We start from the raw sequence: 25199 nt of genomic DNA, 5'->3' as shown, positions 1-25199 counted from the left end.
TATACAACTGAATTTGGTTACTGTGAAACCATGTTTCCTGAATGGCTATCACATTTGGTAAAACAGGAAACTCTGATATTAGTAATTTGAATTTGTTAAATTTACTAATCGACGAAATACTTCTGATGTTTACAGATAAAATATTGAAATTATATTCACCATTTAGTATTAAACTTTCAGAAAATGAATCAGAATTTTCAAAATAGTTTTGGTTAATCATTATTATTGATTGAAATTATTAAAAACATAATAATACATATACGGGATAATAATTTGAATTAGTTTCTTTGATCTGGCGATACAAATGCGGCTTGTCCATCGTTGTCATCTGTATCATCATCAGAGGCATGCAAAAGTCTCATGGATCTTCTACTTCGTAGGTTGGTTGTAGTAGCTTCAAGTAAAATTTCATCAACATCCTCTTTCGTGTGTATAATCTTCGGCTTATTTATGGCACTTTTCTTTACAAATATCCTGCTTCCCTTCGTGAAAATATAATTGTATCCAACGGTTTTTAGGGATTTAGCGTAATTAAACAGTTCTAGTGATTCTTTGCTCAGTAAATCATTTATATACACTTGCTTAGTATTATAATTATTTTTTAATTTATTTTTAGCTTCCATAAGTTTATCTTTCGTTGACTTTGTGTTGAATTTCACTATTAAGGATTGCTTTTTATTATTTGAATTGTTTTTCTTTAAAAAATAAGCTTCATCAATATTGCTTTCACTGATTTCAACACCAACTGTTTCTGATATTTCAATTACAGTTTCTACTGCATTCTTGTTTTCTTGAACTGATATTCCATTAATTATACAGTCTTTTTTCACACGATGGTCGTTCAACATTTTCACCGTTTCCTGGAGTGTTTTTACTTCACCTTTAAGCTTTATATTTTCTTTTTCAACATTCTCAATTCTTTTACTATTTTCGAATGTATTCTTCATCAAATTTTCAAATTTAGAAGACATGAACTCAACCGATTCCATCAGACGATCTATGTTATTAAGCTTTTCTTCCATGCGATGTAATTGTTTTTCAATGTTGGATTTATTAACTCCACTACAAAACTGGCATAAAAACTCCTCATCTTTATTTTTCAGTAAATGCTCGAATCGTTTCTTATCAATTTTTTCACATCTCGCATGATATATTTTCGAACTATTATCGCATTCTATAAAATCGTCTTTATTTTCAACCACTTCCAGCTTACACTGGCCACATAAAATCTTTTTGTGTTTTACACTTCTTCGTCCCGTAGTGGATGGCATGTTTATATTATTTCAGTGTGCAATTTCCGGTTTAAATATTGATATGTGTGTATTAGCTTTCAAATTTAAGAAGATTTTAGAGTATACTTTTAGGCTGATTAAATTCACCACAGTTTATAATTTTCAAAGCGTATTTCAAGCAATATTTTTAGGGATTTGGGGTAATAAAAAAAAAGCTTTTTTTTATTTTTAACATTAATTTAACATTTTTAGATTTAATCTCATTTTAGAACATTATCCAATTAATTTGACGTTTATTTTCAATAACACTCTCACTCTCTCAATTGCATTGTTTCCTTTGGTATTTTTATTTATTTTTCATGCATCCACTAAACAAACGATCACAATAACAATCTTTTTTCTTAAAATGTTTATGCTTTTCAACATCGAATTGAAGTTCTAATTGAATAATTCAAAAAAGCGTTGTTTAAATTGTGTATTGATCACTTTCACTAAACTTTAATGTTCGTAATGACCGCGAAATATATTTTTTAGACGGAGCTTAATAAAAACACGTCCGCTCAGTGCAAAGTATCTCTCTCACTCTCACAAGTATCTCTCGCTTACATTCTAACTTTTACTTTAAAATTTAAAAAAAATGTATAACTATAAATTTCAAAATTAAGCAAAGAAATAATTTATAAATTAAGAAAAAAACGTTGGGAGTTATGTCCGCAATTTTTTTGGGTGTTATGTCCGCTTCGTTTCACGGACATAACTCCCAACGAATTTCGGGAGTTATGTCCGCAAAGCGCAGCGGACATAACGCCCAAAATCATTTTGGGAGTTATGTCCGTGGGAGTTATGTCCGGGCACCTATTGGAATATAAAAGTTACGAAATAAAATAGGGTTCGTTTTGCATTACGATTCCACAGCGCTTTATTGACGTTATTCACTTATTCACACAAGACTTTATTTCTCTACTGACACACAACTAACTCTAGTAAATAATAAGCACACAGCTTTACTCTATTCAGTTACTTCTTTACTAGTCGCGATAAAATTCAAAACTAAACTCTCACCCGCTGCACACCCGTGTTTATACCCGCTTGCGTATGCATAGACCAGTGTCGCCCATAATATTTCCATCAATACTAAAGCATGTGTGTATGCATGTGAAAAAAAAAACAACAAGCACATGATGTTCATCGTTTGTTTGTGTACACGTATACTGCACATGAGAGAGAGAAGCAAATGCAAAAACAACTCTGTGGGCGCCCTCACTATACATATCGTCATGCAAAGAAGCGCGTGCCTGGCATAGACTGTTCCAGCACCCCTCATCTGGGAGGTTCTCTAATGTTCAAACGAAAACCAGATACACATACTCGTATACAAACAGACGAATTAATGTAAACAACGCATCAATGCGGCAGCGGTAAACAAATACGAGGGAGCACGAGGGTTTACAATGACGTCATAATTGTAAAATAACTGAATAATCAAAACCAAAATAAGAGAGAGAGAACTGAAAGCGTACAACAATAACAATATCAAAGCAAATATTGAAAAGTAGTGATTGGAATTCTTATAGAGCAGCCAAGATCATCCATATACGTTAACGTATGTGAGAATAACAATCAGTCGTCGTTGAGCAGCCGACAAGTAAACATGTGCATGGATATACGCATAATTTTAGTGGGGACACTGAACAAAACCGCACACACCCGTCACATGTTTACTGGTCACAGGTCTAGCAACCACTAAATGTTGATACACATTTTCTTGTGATTCTCTCACTACTTTACTCTCTTTTTTATTTTGAGCATCGATGTTATAGAGCAGCGACGACCACAGAAATACAACCAAAGCGAAGACATGTATGAACGTATGAGTGAAAAAAAACAACAACCACATTATGTTTTTGTTTGTTTTCATTCATTTACACTATACGTGAGAGAGAGAAGCAAATGCAAAAACAACTCAGTGGGCGCCCTCACTATACGGTCTAAGCAAAGAAGCTCGACCCTGTAATAGAGGAATTGTTGTTGTAAATTTGATTCAAATAAAGTAAATGTTCATAGATTAATAGAAATTCGTCTAAATTAACTTAAATCAATCAGTTAGATTCGTAACAATATGGATCAAATTGACAACAAATTTCCATCTTTTCCTCAATAAATTAAAAACTTCTAAATCAAAAATTTTAAATTTTATAGCTGAAAAAGGTTGGGCTTTTGCGTCGAAGCATAGATATCTCGGAAACTAGAGCAGATAGTAGAAAGCCGAAAATTCCGAAAGAGCATACCGTAAAACCCTAGAAAGCACATGTATCTCAAAAAGTAAAAAATGGCGTATGGAACTTCGCACTTGGTGACGGTGCTCATAAGGTCTTCGTTGGAAGACTTTAACTTCCATTACTTCAGAAGATGTTGGAATATAGGAATATATTAGCACATTTTGAAAATATTTGTTGGTTTTTGAATGTGTGTTTTATGCAAATAACGACGTGTGTAAGAGTGTGAAATGTTGGATGGTCGCCCCTTCCGGCCATAATACTTATTTGTTAATTTTAATTTATATTATTTATTTATGTTTATTATATCTTGTGGTTGCCCTTAGTTTTTATATTTGTTTTTCTTTTCAGAAACTATGGAAACACTCACGGAAAATCAAATACATTAACGTCAGGAGATTTGACGTCATTCATGTATCAAGTAGCAAATGGAATGCATTTTCTGACATCTCGAGGTGTAAGTGAAAAAATAATAAGCTTCAAGGAGACCCAAAAAAACAAAATTTCTTTTTTTACTTCCTACTCCCAAATTTTTCCATTTGATCCAAAAGCCTTATATATGACATTTTATGGCAGCCGGGTTTCAAAAATTTTTGTAGAAATCGTTTTTGAGCCACAATAATAAATGAACTGGTAATGTTTTTTCATCGATCGGACCATAATTTAGAGAATTTTTGTGAAAATCTGTCTTTGGCCCCGTACAAATTACTATGGAAACAAAATTTGCTAGGTTGGCACGGGCCAACCGAAACCGATCGCCATAAAATTGCATATATAAGGTTTTTGGATCAAATGGAAGCTATTGTTATATTTGTAGACAATGAAGGCATGGAAGATTATGAAATTTATTTACCAAAAAATAGAGAAATAAAATTCTATGAATCATTCGCATAATGAGACGACAGAGTCAAGAAAAAAAATATAGGAATGAATTTATAATATTTTTAGTTAAGTTTTTCGTAAATGGTCAATTTTTTTATACCCTCCACGTTTTGACATTGCCACCATAGAACGGTACCTCCCAATTATCGGTGTTTTGGAGGTATTAGCCTCATTATCTCACTAAAATGGCTGAAATTTGGTAATAAGACTTCGTTGGGAGTACAAAACTTTCCAACCAACATTTGTCCGTATAGGTCCACGTCTTCATATATCCTCCATGAAACGGTACTTCCCGATTTTCGGTTTTTTAAGGTTTTAGCCTCAATATATATCCCGAACATTTGGATTTAGCCTTCATTGGGGTATAAAACTTTCCACCTAGTATAGCCCGATTTTCGGTACTTTGAAGGTTGTGGCCTCAACATCCCACCGAAATGGCTGACATTTAGTATTTAGTCTTCTTTGGGGGTATAAACATTCCACCAGAAATATGTCGGTATAGGCACCCATAGGACGACACTCACGTATTTTCGATATTTTGTTACATAGTTACAAAACATAATAACAGGTACAAAACAATCCTTGCAAAAAATCGGACAGCATTTGAAGATTGTATAGTACTTTTGGATTTAACAAACCCACTGGGTTTCAAATGTCAATTCCTTTGCGTATACTTCAAATAAATCCTCATTAGGAAGGTTAACCCTGCAAAAGGCCATAATATAAACATCGCCTAACCCTACAAAAGGCTATAATAAAAACGTGAATCGATTATACGGGAACCTCCATTATCCGTGATAGAAAAGAAATGTTGGACTTTTTTCCATTTCTTCTATTTTTCGTTTAAACTTCATTACCCGGGAGTAAAAACACACTTTCCAATTAATCTGATTAAGCAAACAAAAGGTAAATAAACGAAAACTGGAAATTCTCCCGTATTACACAATTTGTGTATTTATGGTATCACAAAAACCATGGGACAAAGTCAATTCAGATGAATATGATGATGATGATATTTATTTATCCTTCTAAAATTTGGTGGATTACCGTAAAAAATTTAATAAAAATTGCAGATTTTCATATTATTGTACAATATTAGGTCATTTTTAATTAAGAATAGCTGTGTCTTTTTACGTGATAATTAGTAATAATTATTACAAATGTTTCAAATTTTGACAGTTGTATAAAGGAAAAGTTGCTGAAAAAAATGTTTCAGCAACATTTAGTAAGTAAAAAGACACACATATAATGTTCAAAAACTGCTTAAAAGCATTGCCTTCATTATCCGGGAAAATCGATTATCCGTAATGCCTTCGGTCCCGACCATCACGGATAATCGAGGTCCGACTGTAGTTACAAAAACATGGGGTTAGTCACATTTTCCTACCGAATTTGTTGGTAATTGGAATTTTGCGTTCCCAAAATATAAAAAACGTATATATGTAGGTTTTATCATAACCCCCGTGGACCGGTATTGCGCAGTTTGATGTATTTCGAGAGGATTTTGCTAACTTTTCGAACCGAGATTGCCGTAATTTGGTATTGGGTTTCAGTCGGAGGATAGAAAGAACAAGGATGAGCTCTTTTAAAGAGTGTTGCTAAATTTTCCTTCTGAATTGGATGTAACTTAGTATTTTGGAATCTCAATGGTTCGAAAACCTCCACACAGAAATTTATCAGTATAAAGTGATTATCATCAGTTAAGATATTGTTCTCCTCCAAGGGATTATACTTATGCCCGTAATTTCAACACGTAGCTATCTATGAGTTCACAGATATCTCCCGTGTAAGCAACATTTTATAATTTCAACGCATAGGTAACGTTACCGAGTTAAAAACGGCCGTGTTACTTACACCAAGGATTTTACCTGGTTAATTGTTGCCAAGGTGTTAAAAGTTGTAAAACACTTCTATGTGGCAATGATTTTGCGAAGTCATGAATGAAAATCACCAATATTACCACATGATTTCAAAATGTACACGCCTCGGTAAATGGCATGTAGAAATTACCAAACGCGTAGGTAAATATAACTAATAGGTAACTAACTACCCGTTTACCCAGACGTTGAAATTACGGGCATTAACGTATTAGTTAGCCGGTGAGTTTAGTAAAACACTCTAGTTGTTTGATTTAGTATTCTTTTTATTGGTTATGCCGTTGATTTATATTTATTATTCTTAGCGTGTATCACAGTTGCGATTGATGCGTGGTTCGTTCAAAAATGTTTCCCCCCCCCCATTTTTCGTGGTCATTGGTGAACCGTAAATTTCCACACAACACACCCGCGAGAGTCAACAATTAATAACCAATTCTTGAGTGGCCACTAGGGCGGCCCAAAAAATTACAAAATTTTTTTTGAAACGCATACCTCCTAAATTTTCCCATTTGATCCAAAAACCTTATATGTGAAATTTTATGGCGATCGGTTAACGCTAACCCATGCCCACAGAGGGATCTTTGTTTCCATAGTAATTTGTATGGGACCAAAGGTCAATTTTCTTTGTAACTGTACCAGTTCATTATTGTGGCTAAAAAAAATGTATGATGATCGGTTCACGATAACCCTTGCCCCCTGGCCAATCTTTATTTCCATAATACCTTGTATAGGGGCCAAAGGCGAATTTTCAAAAATTTTTGTAGGATTCGTTTTTTAGACACAACAATGAAAATAATTTTGGCCTCTAGAGCGATTTCCTGAAAATTCGCCTCTGGCCCCTAACAAGGTATTAAGGAAATAAAGATTGGGTAGGGGGCAAGTGTTATCGTACGTTTAGGTACGTTAACATTATCTTATAGACTAAGGTATGTTTACACAATATTATATAAACGAGGTATGTTTACACTATAGACTTAAACGGCGTTTGCATTAGAGCTTCTTGCCGGGTTAATCTTCTTTATGAGGATATTTTTGACGCTTGCGCTATAGAATTGGCATTTGAAACCCAGTCGGTTTATTAAATCCGGTTAAGTGCAAACGGGATATAAAGAGAAATGATGCGATGATACTAGTCAATGTGTACTATGATACTACAATATTTACATCAATACAGTGGTGGTGTAGGGTATAAAAATTTCGACCCGGCCGAACTTAACGCTGCTCCGTGTTGCCGTTTCCATACAAAAGTGGACATAAATAGTAGGAGTTGACATAGGTTGATGGATTTTTTCACAAGTACTTATGATGGCATAAGAATGAAAAATTTCAGATTTGGATATAGCCCCCATATATATTTTTAACACGGTCAATTTTAATTGTGATATTCTCTCAGGCCCCTGAGTATGTTGACTGATTTTCACAAAAATCGGTCCAGATTTGGATATAGCCCTCATATACGTATATCTTTCCCGATTTTTCCATAACTCGGTCAATTTTGATCGAGTAGCCTTCAACCTTAATACGTTATATTTTCTTAGGCTACAGATTTTCACAAAAACCGGTAAAGATTGGATATAGCCCTCATATATATCTGCCTTCAAATTTAATATACACTCTGGTTCATCTGAATGGAACCAACCATTATTTGCCTACAAATACCGTCAAAATATTAGCATGTTTTAAAGGATAGAACCACCATAACAATTTACACAAATCCTTCGTCAGATGTGATAAACTTTTACAAAAAATATTTATAATTATAAACTAACTAACTTGGAATTTTTCATTCCTATGCCATCATAAGTACTGGTACAAAAATGCATCAACCCAGGCCAACTCCTTCTATTTTAAAAGGAAGATAAAAGGTATAGTTTAAAATATTCATTAAAATATTGATATATCTCAGATGCAGGGATGGGCAGAACGGTTGTAGACATTTCGCTTCGGTAGAGATGTCCAATTAACGGAAACTAAGATCCAAGGTGGCAATCCAAAGATCTACTCTATGAAATATTAAGAATTTATATATTGTTTATAAAATTTAAATTTTTAATTCTTGATATCGGTACTTTGCCCATGTCTAGTTGAAGTAAACTTATTGTATTAAAATTATTAATACAATATTATCGCCCACCCATCAAATCCCCATCCGAAACTTTTAATATTATCAACAAAATTTTCGGAAATTGTTATTTAAAACGTCGCCTAATTTTCATATGATTATCTCTTTAGATTACCGGGGAATTTTTTTTATATTTAAAGAGCTATAACTTCATTACGGATGCACATATCGACAAAATTCTTTCATATTATGCCCTAATTTCTACGCGTAGTTATCTATGAGTTCATAGGTATCCCCCTTGTAAGCACAATTTCATAATTTCAATCCATAGGTAACGTTATCGGGTCGAAAACGGCCGTGTTACTTACACCAAGGATTTTGCCTGGTTGATCCTTGCCAATGTGTTAAAAATTGTAAAACACTTATATGTGGCAATATTTTTACGAAATCACGAATGAAAATCACCAATGTTACCACATGTTTTCAAAATTTACACGCCTCGGTAAATGGCACGTAGAAATTACCAAACGCGTAGGTAAAGATAACTAATAGGTAGCTACCTACCTAGTTACCTAGGGCTAGAAATTACGGGCATTAGAGAATCGCAATACATTTTTCGATTTTTGTCCACGTGTCCCGTTCTTACTTGTTATATGCTAATAATATCATTTACATAGCATTTGTATCAACAAATATTTAAAACCACATTCGCTTGAATTGTGGGTGTATAGGATTACCATAATTGTTGTATACACTTGTGGTGGATTACACTGGTCAACACGACTTTGTTTCATCCGAATTTTTTGTGTTTCTAACTGAAATCGGCAAATTATATTCAAATTATGAACTTTATATTTATACAGGGATATCAGACATTGGCATAGGCTGCTCAACAAACGTTCCAACATGAAAATAGCTTTTGTTGCGTTCTAACAATACACTTGGGCCCAGTGACAGGTTTTTGAGGCAACAAGTCACTGGAAGCAGCTGAACCTTTCAAATTTCGTTTTTATGTTTATAAGGAGCAAAAAATAAATCTGCAAAATTTGGTAGGAATCGGTTCAGATATAGATATATATGTTTCATATGATTGGATCCGATTTTATATTTAAGCCGCAAAAAGGTCACATTTTACATCGGATCGCTCTAAAATTTGATACGGTAAGTCCTGTTCTTAAAGAATCACATACAGAAAATTTGATTCTGATCGATCAGATAAATATATCTGTATATATAAAGAAAATTCTTCAGGCCTGTCTACTATCAAATTTGCCAATTTGTGTCATATTGACAAGTCCCACTCCCAGCCCAATATTTAAAAAAAATCCAAATTTTTAAGTGTCACGATATCTATTAATGGGTTTCTATCAGTTTTCGCGGTCATACGCAGATACATTTTTTACACATATACATAGTACTCACTAATACCTGCTACCACATATATATAGTTCCGCGGATACGTCGCGATACCGAGAGTTCTATTCCAAAACTACTATACAAACTACACAAAAAATACATTACATGTCTACACCTACAATTTCTTGTCACATCTAACTTTTTTTAATTCTTTATCACAATCTTAATTAGCATGCCCTTCCACGTATTTTCCATATTAAAAAACGTTAAAAGGACTCGAACCCACACAATCACCAAATTATGTGACCTGGTTTCGCTGTTAGTTGAGCAGCTCTTCAGACATATCGACTGTGGAATGGCTTCTCTGTCCTAGAACTTTTGGTTTTTTCAAATGCAAATGTGTTTTTATACAATAACGGATATTTGACCGTTGAATTGTATGTTTCTCCATGACAAACGCTTTTTTGCCCTGCCTTTGAAGTTATGAGTTTTGGCTTTGAACGCTAACACGCCGTGACAACATTTTTTTCTTATGTTTTCACGGACGTCGGTTCAAATCCCAGCCGGGCTCAGCCTGTTTTTCATCATTTTTAATTATTTTTATAAATTTTCTCGTTTAGAGTTAAGCTTGATGATCGAAATGTTTTTGCAAGTGAAAAAGGAAAGCCAAGGACTCGAACACACAGTCACCACATTATGTGACCTGGTTTCGCTGTTAGTTGAGCAGCTCTTCAGACATATCGACTGTGGAATGGCCTATCTGTCCTAGAACTTTTGGTTTTTCAAATGCAAATGTGTTTTTTATAAAAATAATTAAAAATGATCTTCGCCCAACAGGCAAAATTTCAAAAAAACCTTTATTTGTTTAGGGGAAAGCATATAAACCAGCAAGAAGAGGATATCTTAATAGATTATATGGAAAAGCATCCCTATTTCGCCAAAGAGTTTGCTAAAGGAGACAGAACGGAGAACGAGAATCTGTCGCAAACTCTTGCTGACAATCTTAATAGCGTTGGGTCGCCTATTAAATGAACAGATGCGGTTTGGATTGACAAAAAATCAACAATTAAACGGAAATTGGCTACGTACAACAGGAGGTGGTCCATATAGCCAAACGTACATATCCAGCAAAGACGATTGCTTGGTCAGGCTTTGTGGATTGTGGTGGATGGAATAGAAAATAGTGGGACCTTTGTATTTCAAAGTGTAGAAGCAGAAAAAGAACGTGCGGTCACATCTTCAGATATGAGTGATACCGAGAACACAGTAAAAAAAAAACTTCCATCAACTTCTACTGGCTCCAGAAAAAGAAAAAGTAAACCAAATGACATGCAAAAATCGGTGAAAACATTCATGTCTGAAGAAACGCTGAATACATTGTAAGAAGAATTGCAAACCACAATAGAGGAGACCAAGGAGGGGAAAAATTTAGAGTGAAATACTAAACCTATGTATAGGGCCTTTGATAAGATAAACGATAATATAAAATAACAAACTATGGAGTTTAAAAGGCAAGGAGCTGAGCAACTTATACATAATAGGACAGTACAAAAACACTTTCATGAAAAAACTTTTTGAACAAAAACTATTAGAACTCCAAAAAGAGCAACACGATCTCTATAAACATTAATAGATATACTTACATACTTACCAAACAATTCATATGCGCGTGCATAAAATAAGTAATATAAAGTATTTTTAATCAAAAATGAACTAAATTCAGTTAGGATAAGTATGAATATCATAAATGAATCGAAAAATATTTTGGTTATGTACGAGGGCAGTTTGGAAACGTCTTAGCCTAGCACAAAAAGCGCGATATAAACAGAAAAAAGTTAAGTGTTTTGGAAACTTTCATCTCTGTTATGAACACATGTTAAATTTTGTTTCGATCTGGCAACTCCTTCATATAGAAACAGGTGTTCAAAAAAGACGCATCCGCAATTTTTTTACAATGAAAAAATTAGAAATGCGTGCTGTCATTAAATATTTACATAAAAATGGTTTATCGGGACAAGAAATTCATAATGATATGGTGAATGTGTTAGGTGAAAGTGCTCCTTCATATGCAACAGTAAAAAATTGGGTTGCTGAATTTATACGTGGTCGTACAAGCATTGAAGATGAACCACGTAGTGGACGTCCAAAAACAGCAACAACAACAGAAATTATAGCCAAAGTGCATGATATGGTATTAAATGATCGACGAATAAAAGTGCGTGAAATTGCTAATATCATGGGCATCTCAAATGATCGAGTCCATTTAATTTTGCATGAAGAACTACAGATGAAAAAGCTTTCTGCAAGATGGGTGCCGCATTTGTTAACAGTCGATCAAAAACGCATAAGAATAAACATTTCTCAAGCTTGTTTGGATCGTTTTAAGCGAAATAAAATGGATTTTAAGCGTCGTTTTATAACTGTTGATGAGACATGGATCCACCACTATACTCTAGAGACAAAAGAACAATCCAAACAATGGACTGAAGCTGGAGAAAGTGCCCCAAAGAAGGCAAAAACAATTCAATCGGCTGGTAAGGTTATGGCAACGGTTTTTTGGGACTTCAAAGGTATTTTATTGATCGACTATCTGCAAAAGGGTAAAACAATAAATTCAGAGTACTATTGCAATCTTTTGGATTAATTAAATGTACAAATTCGAGAAAAACGTCCTGGCTTACAACAAAAAAAAAAAAATAATTTTTCATCAAGACAACGCACCAGCGCACAAGAGTGTTTTAACAATGGCTAAAATCAACGAATTAAAGTACGAGTTGCTTGACCACCCACCTTATTCTCCTGATTTAGCTCCCAGTGACTTTTACTTCTTCCCAAATCTAAAAAAATTCCTTGCTGGCAAGCGTTTTACCTCAAGTAAAGATGCAATTACAGTTGTAAACCACTATTTTGAAGACCATGAGGAAAACTATTTTAATCAAGGGATAGAATTGCTAGAAAAGCGTTGGACTAAGTGTATTGAAGTTTCAGGAGATTATATTGAAAAATTAAAATATTTTTGAAAAACTAACTATTCTCTTTCATTGATAGGCTAAGAAGTTTCCGAACCGCCCTCGTAGCCCGTATTCGATCTGTCTGTAGATAAATGTCTCAACTCACACAGACTGAATTCGACTGATACCTTTTTACTTGTTTTCCAGAAAACAAAAGTTATGCATTTTCATAAGTTTGACTTCGCTGTGAGTGAGTGAGTGAGTAGTGATGGTGAATTTTGTAGAAGACTCTTTTCTGTGTAAATAGAGTCAGGTAGATTTCTTTGTAAGCATGTCGTCTAAGAATCTATGTCTAAAAATAATCAACTGTCGGCCATAAATAATGGAACAAATGTCGTACCCAAAATAGTAAAGATAGCGAAGGGTCGATAATAAAATATGTATTTTCCATTATCGGCGCAACGTGTGTGTGCACGGCGTCATAATGTATTTATAGATGCAGCGTGCATTTCTAATGTGCGTCCAAACGGAATGTATGTGTATGTGTGTTATTGTTAGATTATAAGATTTAGTTTTAAGGTAGAATGTAAATAAAGAAGAGTCTCTCTAAAGCAGCGAAGCGAACAACATCGTTCGCGCGCGTTTTCCTTTCTTCGGTTTCCTTAGGTTAAATTTAGTGATGAGATTAGGAGTCGGTCTCATCAAGTGAGTAGCACTAATAAATTAGTTGTTTTAAAATAATAAAACAACAACGATGGTATTAAGCCAGACTATTTTGAAGAAACAAAATTGCACCCTCCGATGCTAATTCGTAATTACGAATGGTCAGCCGACTGCTAAATATGTAGCGTGGTTGTCGATTATGCCTAACGCAAAAAAGATTAGGCGGAAAAACGAAATACGCAAAAATGTACAAAAATAAATATGCGTTCGGTTGCTTATTTAGCCGTGTGTTAATATTGTGTAGCAGTTGAAGTGTCCAGTTAATGCTAATGTTTTTAGATTCTGGCTTTTAAACCCTGGCCTTTGGGCATTAGTCCGGTCAAAATAGACATGCGTATAAGGGGGAAATAGCAAAAATTCCGACAAAACTGAATTTTGGTGGAGAGCTAGGGTTAGCCATTAGAAGCAACGTCCTAAAAGTCCCCATCGATCCAATGTGTGCAAAACAAGTTATTCGGGGTCAAAGGTCATTTTTGGAGGCATTATTCAGTTTTTTTAATTTTTCTCAAAAACGGTAAGACTTAGCAAAAGCCGGCTAAAGTAAAAGTTGTAGATTCAATAATTGTCTACAAGAGTGGTCTTTATGATTCTTAAAAAAGACTTACCATTTTCGAGATATCGCGATCTAAAGGTCAAATAAAGAATTAGCCGCGTAAGTACATTATGAGGAGAACCGGTTAAACTAACGACACTACGTGTTAGATACTTCCGTAAGCTTTCAAACGATATCCCCTTTGCAGTAATCGGTTCAGTAGAACCGGATCTAATCCGGTTTTTAAATTTGGCCTTTCGGGGCGAATAACCGGCGAACCGGATCCGCAACCGTTGAAAATTATACATTTCCGTAATCAGCGCAACAAACCCTACCTTCGGACAAAACTTGAAAAAAATCGGAGAGTTTTCGTTGGGGTCGTTCCCGTTGGGCTTTCGATTATACATGTGGGTTAAATGGGCTATTTTCGCTCCGATTTTATTGGATTTTTTTAGAAGATAGCTATAATTTCGCTCTTCAAGAAAATATATATTTTTTGGGGGACAGACCCGATTACTTCCCTTATTTTAGCCGGTTCGTCTGAATATGTTCATATTTCCCTTATAAGTGCATAAAAATCATGTGTTTTTTAGAACAGCTATATCTCAAGAATGGTTCCTCCTAGGAAAAAAATTATAAAAGTCAAACTTGTAGATAATTTTCTTGTCTACAATATTTACTTTAGTCACTTTTTGATTAGATCAACCGTTTTCAAAAAATAAATCCGAAAACCTAAAAACCCTTAAAATTTGACCTTTGACCCCGAATAATTTTTTTTGCACACATGGGATCGATGGGGACTTTTAGGACGTTGCTTCTAATGGCAAACCCTAGCTCTCCACCAAAATTCAGCTCTGTGGGAATTTTTGCTATTTCAATGTCTATTTTGACCGGACTACATAGTTCTTGGAAAGTTTTTAATGTCATCGAGTCCATAAACATCTACTCGTATAGTTAACATAGAAATAAGCTGGAACAACAACCATTGAGGTATCAGATGGAGTTTTTTCGACTTAAACTATTTTGTCAGGACTTACCTAAAAAATTTTCAGAGCTATTTTTATAAATATTGTTTGATCATGTTTTTGTGTATCGATTTCGAGCGCAAAACGAGTCAAAAACGACTGTAGGTGTGATGCAAATAAAGATATAAAACAAAATCACAAAATGACCTAGAGCCAAACAAAAAACTTAAGAAGAAATTTAAAGATCAAAGGTCAAATAAAAATCATACAACAAGATAAATTAACATTTATTTCCTTATTTATTGGCATATTTTGTTAACCGAATTGTTATCGATATCATATTCCATTTTGTTCTATGAGATAAAAAACATGTGATGCAATCCGATAATCGTTTATTTTTCTCAAAACAAATATTTCGACATGCTTTGAACAATCTCTTCACAAAATTCAAACCACAAATATTAGTTTTTAATAACGTAAAAAATCTATTATTTTTTGGGCTTAACTCTAGTTTAGTAAAAACTCTCTGATTTTTCTGCATTTTTTTTTCAGAGGTAGATATTGTTGCGCTGATCACGGAAATGTATATTTTTCTTGGGGGCGGACCCGAAAGTCCGGGTACAAAACCCGGGTTGTACCCGGCTCTACTGAACCGATACAAAATGGAAAGCTTATGGAAATACCTATCCAAAAAGTGGTCATATGATGGGGTTATTTTCAGGTAGTCAGGTGATATAACCCAAAAACTGATTTTCGGACCCGGATTTTTCCATAAAACCCTCAAAAAGTCGAAAATGGGCTAACATTAACATGATTAGCGCAACAATATCTACCTCTGGAAACAATATCTACCTCAAAAAAAAAAAAAAAAAAAAACGGAGAGTTTTTACTAAACTAGAGTTGTTCCATGTTTTTTGCTTAAATACCAAAACAACGCAAATCGAGGTATTAGTGTAAAGAATTTTGAGAGATTTTTTTAGCAGAAAAAAAATTGAAGAAAAGTTTGAAAAGATAAATTAATATTTATTTTCCTTATTTTTTGGCATATTTTGTTAACAAAATATTTGATATTTTGATAAAAAAAGACACAGAACCAACAAAAATCTAATTGTAAACATCTGCTTTTTCCAAAATAGGTGAAGACAGTCGATTAAGATGTTGTTATGCATTTTTTGTAGTTCTCATCACGTAATAGCACAAGAATTTCCTTACTAAGCTCTCATATAGGCCAATTTAAATAAGAACTCACAATTATTTTATTTTCCATTAAATTTTATATCGGCATTTTCCTTCGCCACAACTGAAAATCTTTTATGACGCTTTCAGCTGAAGATTAGGGATCACAAGTCCGATTTTTTGTGGGAATTTAATGAAACGACCGGGAGTTGAAATTCGACGCGGTTTCCATCACATCTAAATACAATTCACTCGTTTTGGACAAATCGATATGTTTTTTATAACGCAAATTGAATCATTACCGCAAATCGAAACAAAATCTACAATTTTTTGTTAACACAATTAAAGACAACGCAAATCGAAGTATTAGTATACATAGAATCAATAGTCGATTTGCGCAGATATTTTGATGAAATGTTTAAACGCCATATATACATAACATATAACTATATCAGTTTGAGCATTAATTTTGTGAGACAAGGGGGTCGGGTCTCTGACCGTAGGTACATACATTAGCATTAATTATAGGAGACAGTGGAGTCGGGTCTCTGACCCTTGGTACATATTTGGACAAAAAATACCCAACCACGACCACTTTTTTTTGATATGTTATATCTTGAAAACTGATGACCATTCTTTATTAATATGAATGATATTTTTCAAAATAGCGTCATTATCGCTTTTTAAATTGCGGTCAAAGTGAGAATTTGGAAGTGAGAATTTCGAAGAAGAACTAAAAAAAAATATATATTGTAAGGCATATTTCAATGTATTTAAAACCGCGGAAAAATAAACCAAATATAAATATATTTATATATTGGCAATTGCGAGAGGAATTTTTTTAATATATAATAAACCAAAAACACAAAAAGTCAGAAATAAATATTTTATTTTTCGTAAACTCACTTCATATAGACTTATACTAAATTGGCCGTAATTTTGCCACCTAGAACACATTACTGTAAGTCTTCTAGGTTTCAAAACCCGATTTTGCCCGTTTTTTGATATTTATGCGATTTTATTAGGTTACTTCTCAATAAAAAGTCTTAAAATTGTGGAAGTTTGGTTTGAGGAAATAAATAATACATATAAACAAATATTGTTGTTTACAATTTCATTGCAAGTAAAATAAGTAATCACGACAAATTGTTCGGTATATCCGTGGTTTTCTATAAACGGTGCGGCAGTAGTAAGCTTTATTTTATCTCTCTATTACATATTAATCATTGATATGGTTTAAAGGAGTACTAAACTCGTCTTTATTAACGTACTAGCAAAATGCCCGCTACTTCGTATGCGGAAAGGATATAAAAAAAAAACAAATAAACAATATATAATATGGAAATGACAAACACTGAAAATTTGGTCGCACTAATACCAATTTTAATCAATATTTATTTTTATCTTAGTACTGTACGTACCCCTTAAGTTCGTTTTTAAAAAAGATCAGCCGTATCTCACCCTTACACATTAACAGCGAGATCAACGTTGCACACCAATACACACCCTAACTCCAAAAAATAAAAATTCCAGCACTGTCCCTACACCCAAAAACAAATTGAGTACCATTAAGTAATTTTCGTATACTTATGGTACGTATTTCGACGACATATCTCAGCCATACACGGACATTAATACAAAATAATTACAGTAAATTCCATAATAATTACAGTAATTCCAAATCTCAAGATTCCAGCTGTATCCGTTCGTCCAATTCCAAATTGTACCAAACTTAGTATCAAGTCGAACTCTTCGTACCCATAAGAAAGATTTTCCAAAACTACCTCAATCCTTCACTTTAGTAGTAATCTTACTTCCAAATTTCAGGATTCAAACTCTATCCGTTAAACCAAATTAAAATTGTACTAAATTTAGAACAATTTAGAATTTTCGTACCAATTTTCAAAACTTCCTCAACGCAACAGGGCTACAATAATCATACTTTCAAATTGCAGGATTCCACCGCTATCCGTTCACCTATATACAAATTGTACTAAATTTAGTACCATTTAGTGCTTTTCGTAACCATAAGTTTGCTTTTTCAAAACAACCTGAATCCTACTCTTCGACTGTAATCGTAATTCCAAATTTCAGGATTCCAGCTCTATTAATTCACCCGAATCCAAATTGTATCAAATTTAGTACCATTTCTTTCCCAAACAAAAATTTCAGGATTCCAGCTCTACCCGTTCACCCAATTCCACATTGTACCATATTTAGTACCATTTAGTACTTCTCGTACGCACACGTACGACTTTTCAAAATTTCCTCAATACTACACTCCTACAGTAATCTTAATTCCTAATTCCAACACTATCCGTTTACTAAAATTCAAATTGTACCGAATTTAGTGCTTTCTGTACCCATAAGTACGAATTTCCAAAACTACCTAAATTCTACTGTCCGACAGTAATCTTAGTTCCAAATTTCAGAATTCCAGCTTTATCCGTTCATCCAAATCCAAATTGTACCAAATTTAGTACCATTTAGTACTTTTCGTACCCAAAGGTACGAATTTCTAAAACTATCTCAATCCTACACCCCTACAGTAATCTTAATTCAAAACTTTAGGATTCCAGCTCTATCCGTTCACCCAAATCCAAATTTAGTACTGCTCGTAATCATAAATACGAACTTCCAAAACCATTTCCTTATTTCAACGCCATTTCCCAACCTTGATACTTAAAATTCAGGATTGCAGTTCTATCCGTTCACCCAAATCCAAATTGTAATAAATTTAGTACCATTTAGTACTTTTCGTACACATAAATACGAATTTCCAAAATTTCCCCAATCCTATGATCCAACAGTAATCTCAATTTCAAATTTCAGGATTCCAGCTCTGTCCGTTCACTCGAATCCCTATTGTACCAAATTTAGTACTTTTCGAACACATAAGTACGAATTTCCAAAACCACCCTCATATCTCAGTCCTACACTTCACAGTAATCTTAATTCCAAATTTCAGGTTTCCAGCTACATACATACGTTCACCCAAATCCAAATTGTACTAAATTTAGTACTTTTCGTACCCATAAGTACGACTTTTCAAAACTACCTCAATTCTACACCCCACCAGTAATCTCAATTCCAAATTTCGAGATTCCAACTATATCCGTTTACCCAAATCCCCATTGTCCCAAATTTAGTACCATTTAGTACTTTTCATTCACATAAGTAAGAATTTCCAAAACTTCCCCAGTCCTACACTCCAACAGTAATATAAATTCCAAATTTCAGGAATCCAGCTCTATCCGTTCACTCAAATCCAAATTGTACTAAATTTAGTACCAATTATTACTTTTCGTAGACTCAAGTTTCCAAAAACCCTTTGGTGCATCTTTCTTACTCTTCATCAGTGATCCTCAGTCCAAATTTGAGGAATCAAGCCCTATCCGTTAACCCAAATCGAAACTGTACCAAATTTAGTGCTATTTAGTATTTTTCGTACCCTATGTACGAATTTCCAAAACTTCCACAATATTAAACTCCACCAGTAATCTCAGTTCCAAATTTAGAGATTCCAGCGCTATCCGTTCACCCAAATCCCCATTATACAAAATTTAGTTCCATTTAGTACTTTCCGTACACATAAGTACTAATTTCCAAAACCACCTTCATATCTCAATCCTACACTTCAACAGTAATATTAATTCCAAATTTCAGGTTTCCAGCTCTATCCGTTCATTCAAATCCAAATTGTACTAAATTTAGCACCATTTAGTACTTTTCGTACCCATAAGTACGAATTTTCAAAACTACCTCAATCCTACACCCCACCAGTAATCTCAATTCCAAATTTCGAGATTCCAGCTATTATCCGTTCACCCAAATCCCCATTGTATCAAATTTAGTACCATTTAGTACTTCTCATACATATAAGTACGAATTTCCAAAAGTTCTTCAATCCTACACTCCAACAGTAATCTCAATTCCAAATATCAGGATTCCAGCTCTATCCGTTCACCCAAATCCCTATTGTACCAAATTTAGTACTATTTAGTACTTTTCGTACACATAAGCACGAATTTCCAAAACTACCCTCATATCTCAATCCTACACTACAACAGTAACCTTAATTCCAAATTTCAGGTTTCCAGCTCTTTACGTTCACCCAAATCTAAATTGTACTAAATTTAGTACTTTTCGTACACATGATTGGTAATTTTCCAAACCATTTCCTTTTAGAAGCACCACTTCCCAACCTTAGAGATTTTGAAATTGAAAATTTAATAGTTATGACTGTACATCTCCATATACGATAAAATTCTTAATTGCAAATAAATCGTGGTAATATGCACAATTCTATTGCACTTTCATTGATTTGCAAACATTTAGTTATTACCAAAAAGTCAGTTTAGTTGTTGTTGTTATTTCTGGCCGATTTCTGAATTTATTCCCCTAATGTTGTCTTCAACAGCAACTCATTTGTTCATTTGCGTAATTGATGTTTATACACCATTATCACCAACTGCGACATCTGTTGCAATGGAAGATAACAAATGTCTTGTCTTTCTATTATTTAGTGGTTTACGATAAAATAAGTGCGCCTAGAAGTAAACTACAAAATTTGAAATTATGTGTGATCTCTTACGATATCAAGAAGTTATGGCATTGTTAATTTTACACATGTCTTGCAGAGGGCCAACTAAGTGAATAAGTACGTAATAGTAATGAAAAATAAGGATTTTTGTTGTTGTTATTTTTTGTGGTTCCAGGACGAATTTTCTTAAACCCGGACTTATCTCGCACATTTGCATCAACAGTGACCCACTGGTAAAATTTCAAGCTCCTAGCTTTAGCCGTTTTGGCTGGGCGTTGATGATGAGTCAGTCAGTCAGTCAGTCAGTCAATCACTTATCACCAAGCTCATTTATATATATAGATATTCAAAAAATATACAAAACTGTAGTAGCAATTCGTTGGAAAATCTACTCGCGGGGACAAAATTTGTGTTGCTTACTACCGTGATCGTTTTCATCAGTTTGTTGTGTATAAGAAAAATAATCCAAATGACATTGGAAAAAATAGCTTTGTTCGTTATATACGTAGTTGCTTATAACCGTTGTTCCTTATATCCGAATTTATCTGTAAAAATCTTTGTTTTATCTCACTTTTACACATAAATAATTTAAAAAGTTAAAAAATCCTTTAATTCCGCTGTTGTTAATTGTTGTCTCAACAAGTAAAAAAGTATTAGTCGGCTTTGCCGACAGAGATATACACTCAGCCCAGGGACGTACGCAGGGGGGGGCACAGGGGGTCCGGGCCCCCCCCCGAAATGGTTTGGCCGAAAAAAATTTGTTAAGCTACTGTCACTAGTTATTATATTTTTTTCTCAAAAAATGTTTGTATGTTTGCAGATTTCATATTAAAACTTATATTTTCTTAAGTTTCTGAACAGAAAATGTACATCATTAACAAGTTTTGTAAGAAAATATTTTAAAAATTTTTGTTTGTATGCTTTTTTGAGAGAAACTTCCAATGAAATCTGAATTACTTCTTCATGTCATATCATTCCACTATAAAATGCAAATTCCTTAAAGAATATACTCCAAGTTTGTGTCACATTTGAACTATATAGAGATCTCGAGGCTTAAAACTCATCGTATAACAACAAAAAAACGAGTGCAATATTGTGGGAATGGAAGTATGTATATGAAAAAATGTCTATTGGATAAAATGTATGCCATCGCCAAAATTTTGTTATTCTTTTTTAGACAAATTTGCTGCTAAACAGTATGAGCAAATAATGAAGACAAATGAATGTTTGTGCGTCACTTGATTTTTTCCTTATCATCACCGAAGTATAATCGTAGCCTCAGACTTTAAGGTTACGAGATTATATACACTAGGACACGATACAAATAGGTCTCATCAAAATAATGATTTTAGACTCCACATACATATGTTTGGACGATATTCTTTCCAGACAAGATGGAAGTACTTACCACCGTCCGTCCGTCTGTATCTCTGTTTGTCTGGCAGGTTGAAACTCATGATAACTCTCGAACGGATCAACCGATTTGGTCCAAGTTATGGACCTCATTACCTCCGCCATAAAAGTTCAAACATTTTCACTAAAATGGTCGAAGGGACAAACCGATTCGGTCTAAAATCGAAACTAATATGGACTATCTCGGTCCGCTCGCAAAATTACTTCCAAAAGTACATCAAGTTCCAAGAGAATATGATTGGACAACATCTTCAGGTCCCTCATACAAGTCTAACATAACTACAGTTTAAAGACTGTTCGAGGATCCTTTAGACATTTTGTAGTCCTGTTTACAGCGAAATACTATTTTTCGTGGACAAGTTCATTCTTCCTGACAAAGCTCTAAATACTACGGTGACAAGAACAAGAACGTCAAAAATTGCACTGTCTAAATACGCTTTTCTCTAAGCTCCAAATCAACCAATCAATAATATTCTGCAATTCTACACAACGCGTGGAACTTTTAGCGAAGAAAATAACTGAACTCGGATATTGTTGTTATTATATACACGCAAAAATGGCGCAAGCCCACAGAAATCGCGTTTTTCACGATTTTCGACAAGGACTTTGTCGCAATCTCGTATGCTCAGATTTATTTACCCTTGGTATAGATGTTCAAGCTGTTAACGTTGTTATTAACTTTGATTTTCCACGAATGGCTGAAACATATTTGCACAGAATCGGTCGCTCTGGACGCTTTGGACATTTAGGTATTGCCATTAATTTAATAACATATGAGGATAGGTTTGATTTACACCGGATTGAAAAGGAGCTTGGAACTGAAATTAAACCAATACCTAAGGTGATCGACCCTGCTCTATACGTGGCAAATGTAGCAGTTAATTCCGGAGAATCTAGTAATAATGATCTTAATAATTCATGTATTGAAGAAGGAAATGTTAGCAAATAATATGCTATTATGAAGAAATTATATATAAAATTCTGAAAAAGAAATACATTACAAACTAGAATAGCTTATGGGCGCGGTAACTATCGAGGGGAGTGTCTCCATTTCCATTTCTAAAATTAATTAGCTTATTATTAGCGAATAATTAAGTGTGGTTCAATAAGGATCGATTGTTATTTGTCAAAACTATATAGAACTAAGTCCTTCAAAGTATTTGTCATTGCGTCCAAAAACTTCTAATCGTACAATTAAGAAAAAAAATTATAACGCTTCTTTTTAGCATTATATTAAAAGTAAAAATAATCATGGAATCAGACACTATCTCTTCCGGTAAATAACACTGTGCCGCATTTTTAAGGTAATCTTGTGCAAACAATTTGAAGTGAGGATATTTTGAAAGTACAGACCCAAAGTACAAAGGCCTAGTTGCGTTTTCTTGAGTCAAATCCAGCTTGGATTTTATGGCCCCATCTAGACATTCTTAAATATCTACTTTTTAAAGCAACTCGGGGCTATATCTATGAAACCAATGCAAATCTTCTTCTGACCTCTGAAGCAAATTTGTAGATAAGGGTCAGAATAAAATAATTGGACAAATAATGAACTGGAAAAACTACATTTATTGCCTCAATATAATATTTTATAATATATCTAAAAATTCCATAATTTTTATAGATTTCGCACCATATCTCCAAAACTGTTAAATTTTTCTTAATGTTTTCATTTGGAAACAAATCAACGACAACGGCAGCCGATATTCTTAAAAATTAGGCTAAGATCATCGAAATAGTAAAAATCCTGCTATAGCAAAGACAACGGCAATCCTTTGTGGTTGTAAAATTCTGTATGATTAAAAACTTCAATGTACTGAAAACGGGGCGTAAATTTTACATGGCGACTTAACCGAACGTGGCCCGATATTGTCTATTTTTATTTCTAAATATCCTACTCTGTAAATATTAAAAGTTGTATCCTAAATATTATGAATTCTTTCTATTGAATTGATATACTTTGTACCAATAGTTCATATAAAATTCGAAAAATCGATTTTTTGGCTCATTTTAAAGTAAATGTAGAATATGTACCAAAATTTCCAGTCCATCGGACAAAAATTTACCGAGATATTAGCTTTCGAAGGGAAACATTTATTGTGTTTTGCATGTAGCATAGAAAGTAAATAGTCCGGTCAAAATAGACATTGAAATAGCAAAAATTCCCACAGAGCTGAATTTTGGTGGAGAGCTAGGGTTTGCCATTAGAAGCAACGTCCTAAAAGTCCCCATCGATCCCATGTGTGCAAAAAAAATTATTCGGGGTCAAAGGTCAAATTTTAAGGGTTTTTTAGGTTTTCGGAATTATTTTTTGAAAACGGTTGATCTAATCAAAAAGTGACTAAAGTAAATATTGTAGACAGGAAATTTATCTACAAGTTTGACTTTTATAATTTTTTTCCTGGGAGGAACCATTCTTGAGATATAGCTGTTCTAAAAACACATGATTTTTATGCACTTATAAGGGAAATATGCACATATTCAGACGAATATGGAAATTTATCTACAAGTTTGACTTTTATAATTTTTTTCCTGGGAGGAACCATTCTTGAGATATAGCTGTTCTAAAAAACACATGATTTGTATGCACTTATAAGGGAAATATGCACATATTCAGACGAACCGGCTAAAATAAGCGAAGTAATCGGGTCTGTACCCCAAAAAATATATATTTTCTTGAAGAGCGAAATTATAGCTATCTTCTAAAAAATAATCCAACAAAATCGGAGCGTGTTTAGTAGAGTTATTCAATGTTAGAGTCATTTTATGCGAAAATAGCCCATTTAACCCACATGTATAATCGAAAGCCCAACGGGAACGACCCTAACGAAAACTCTCCGATTTTTTTCAAGTTTTATCCGAAGGTAGAGTTTGTTGCGCTGATTACGGAAATATATAATTTTCAACGGTTGCGGATCCGGTTCGCCGGTTATTCGACCCGAAAGGCCAAATTTAAAAACCGGGTTAGACCCGGTTCTACCAAACCGATTACTGCAAAGTGGATATCGTTTGAAAGCTTACGGAAGTATCTGACACATAGTGTCGTTACTTTATCCGGTTCGCCTCATAATGTACTTACGCGGCTAATTCTTTATTTGACCTTTAGATCGCGATATCTCGAAAATGGTAAGTCTTTTTTAAGAATCATAAAGACCACTCTTGTAGACAATTATTGAATCTACAACTTTTACTTTTGCCGTTTTTGAGAAAAATT

At 33.9% G+C, this 25199-nt stretch overlaps 1 protein-coding gene across 1 annotated transcript in view; it reads left to right on the top strand.

Moving 5' to 3' along the window:
- Cad96Ca (tyrosine kinase receptor Cad96Ca) overlaps positions 1–25199 on the top strand; it is a 348405-nt gene that overhangs the window by 283674 nt on the left and 39532 nt on the right. The window contains exon 8 of the mRNA XM_073956230.1: positions 3860–3965. Coding sequence (XP_073812331.1) covers positions 3860–3965 — 106 coding nt within the window. The remainder of the gene's footprint in view (positions 1–3859; positions 3966–25199) is intronic.

Source organism: Musca autumnalis, unplaced genomic scaffold, assembly GCF_047663935.1.
Source record: "Musca autumnalis isolate F117 unplaced genomic scaffold, ASM4766393v1 scaffold_1, whole genome shotgun sequence".
In the NCBI taxonomy this organism is placed as follows: domain Eukaryota; kingdom Metazoa; phylum Arthropoda; class Insecta; order Diptera; family Muscidae; genus Musca; species Musca autumnalis.
This window is presented reverse-complemented; position numbering and strand designations above follow the sequence as displayed.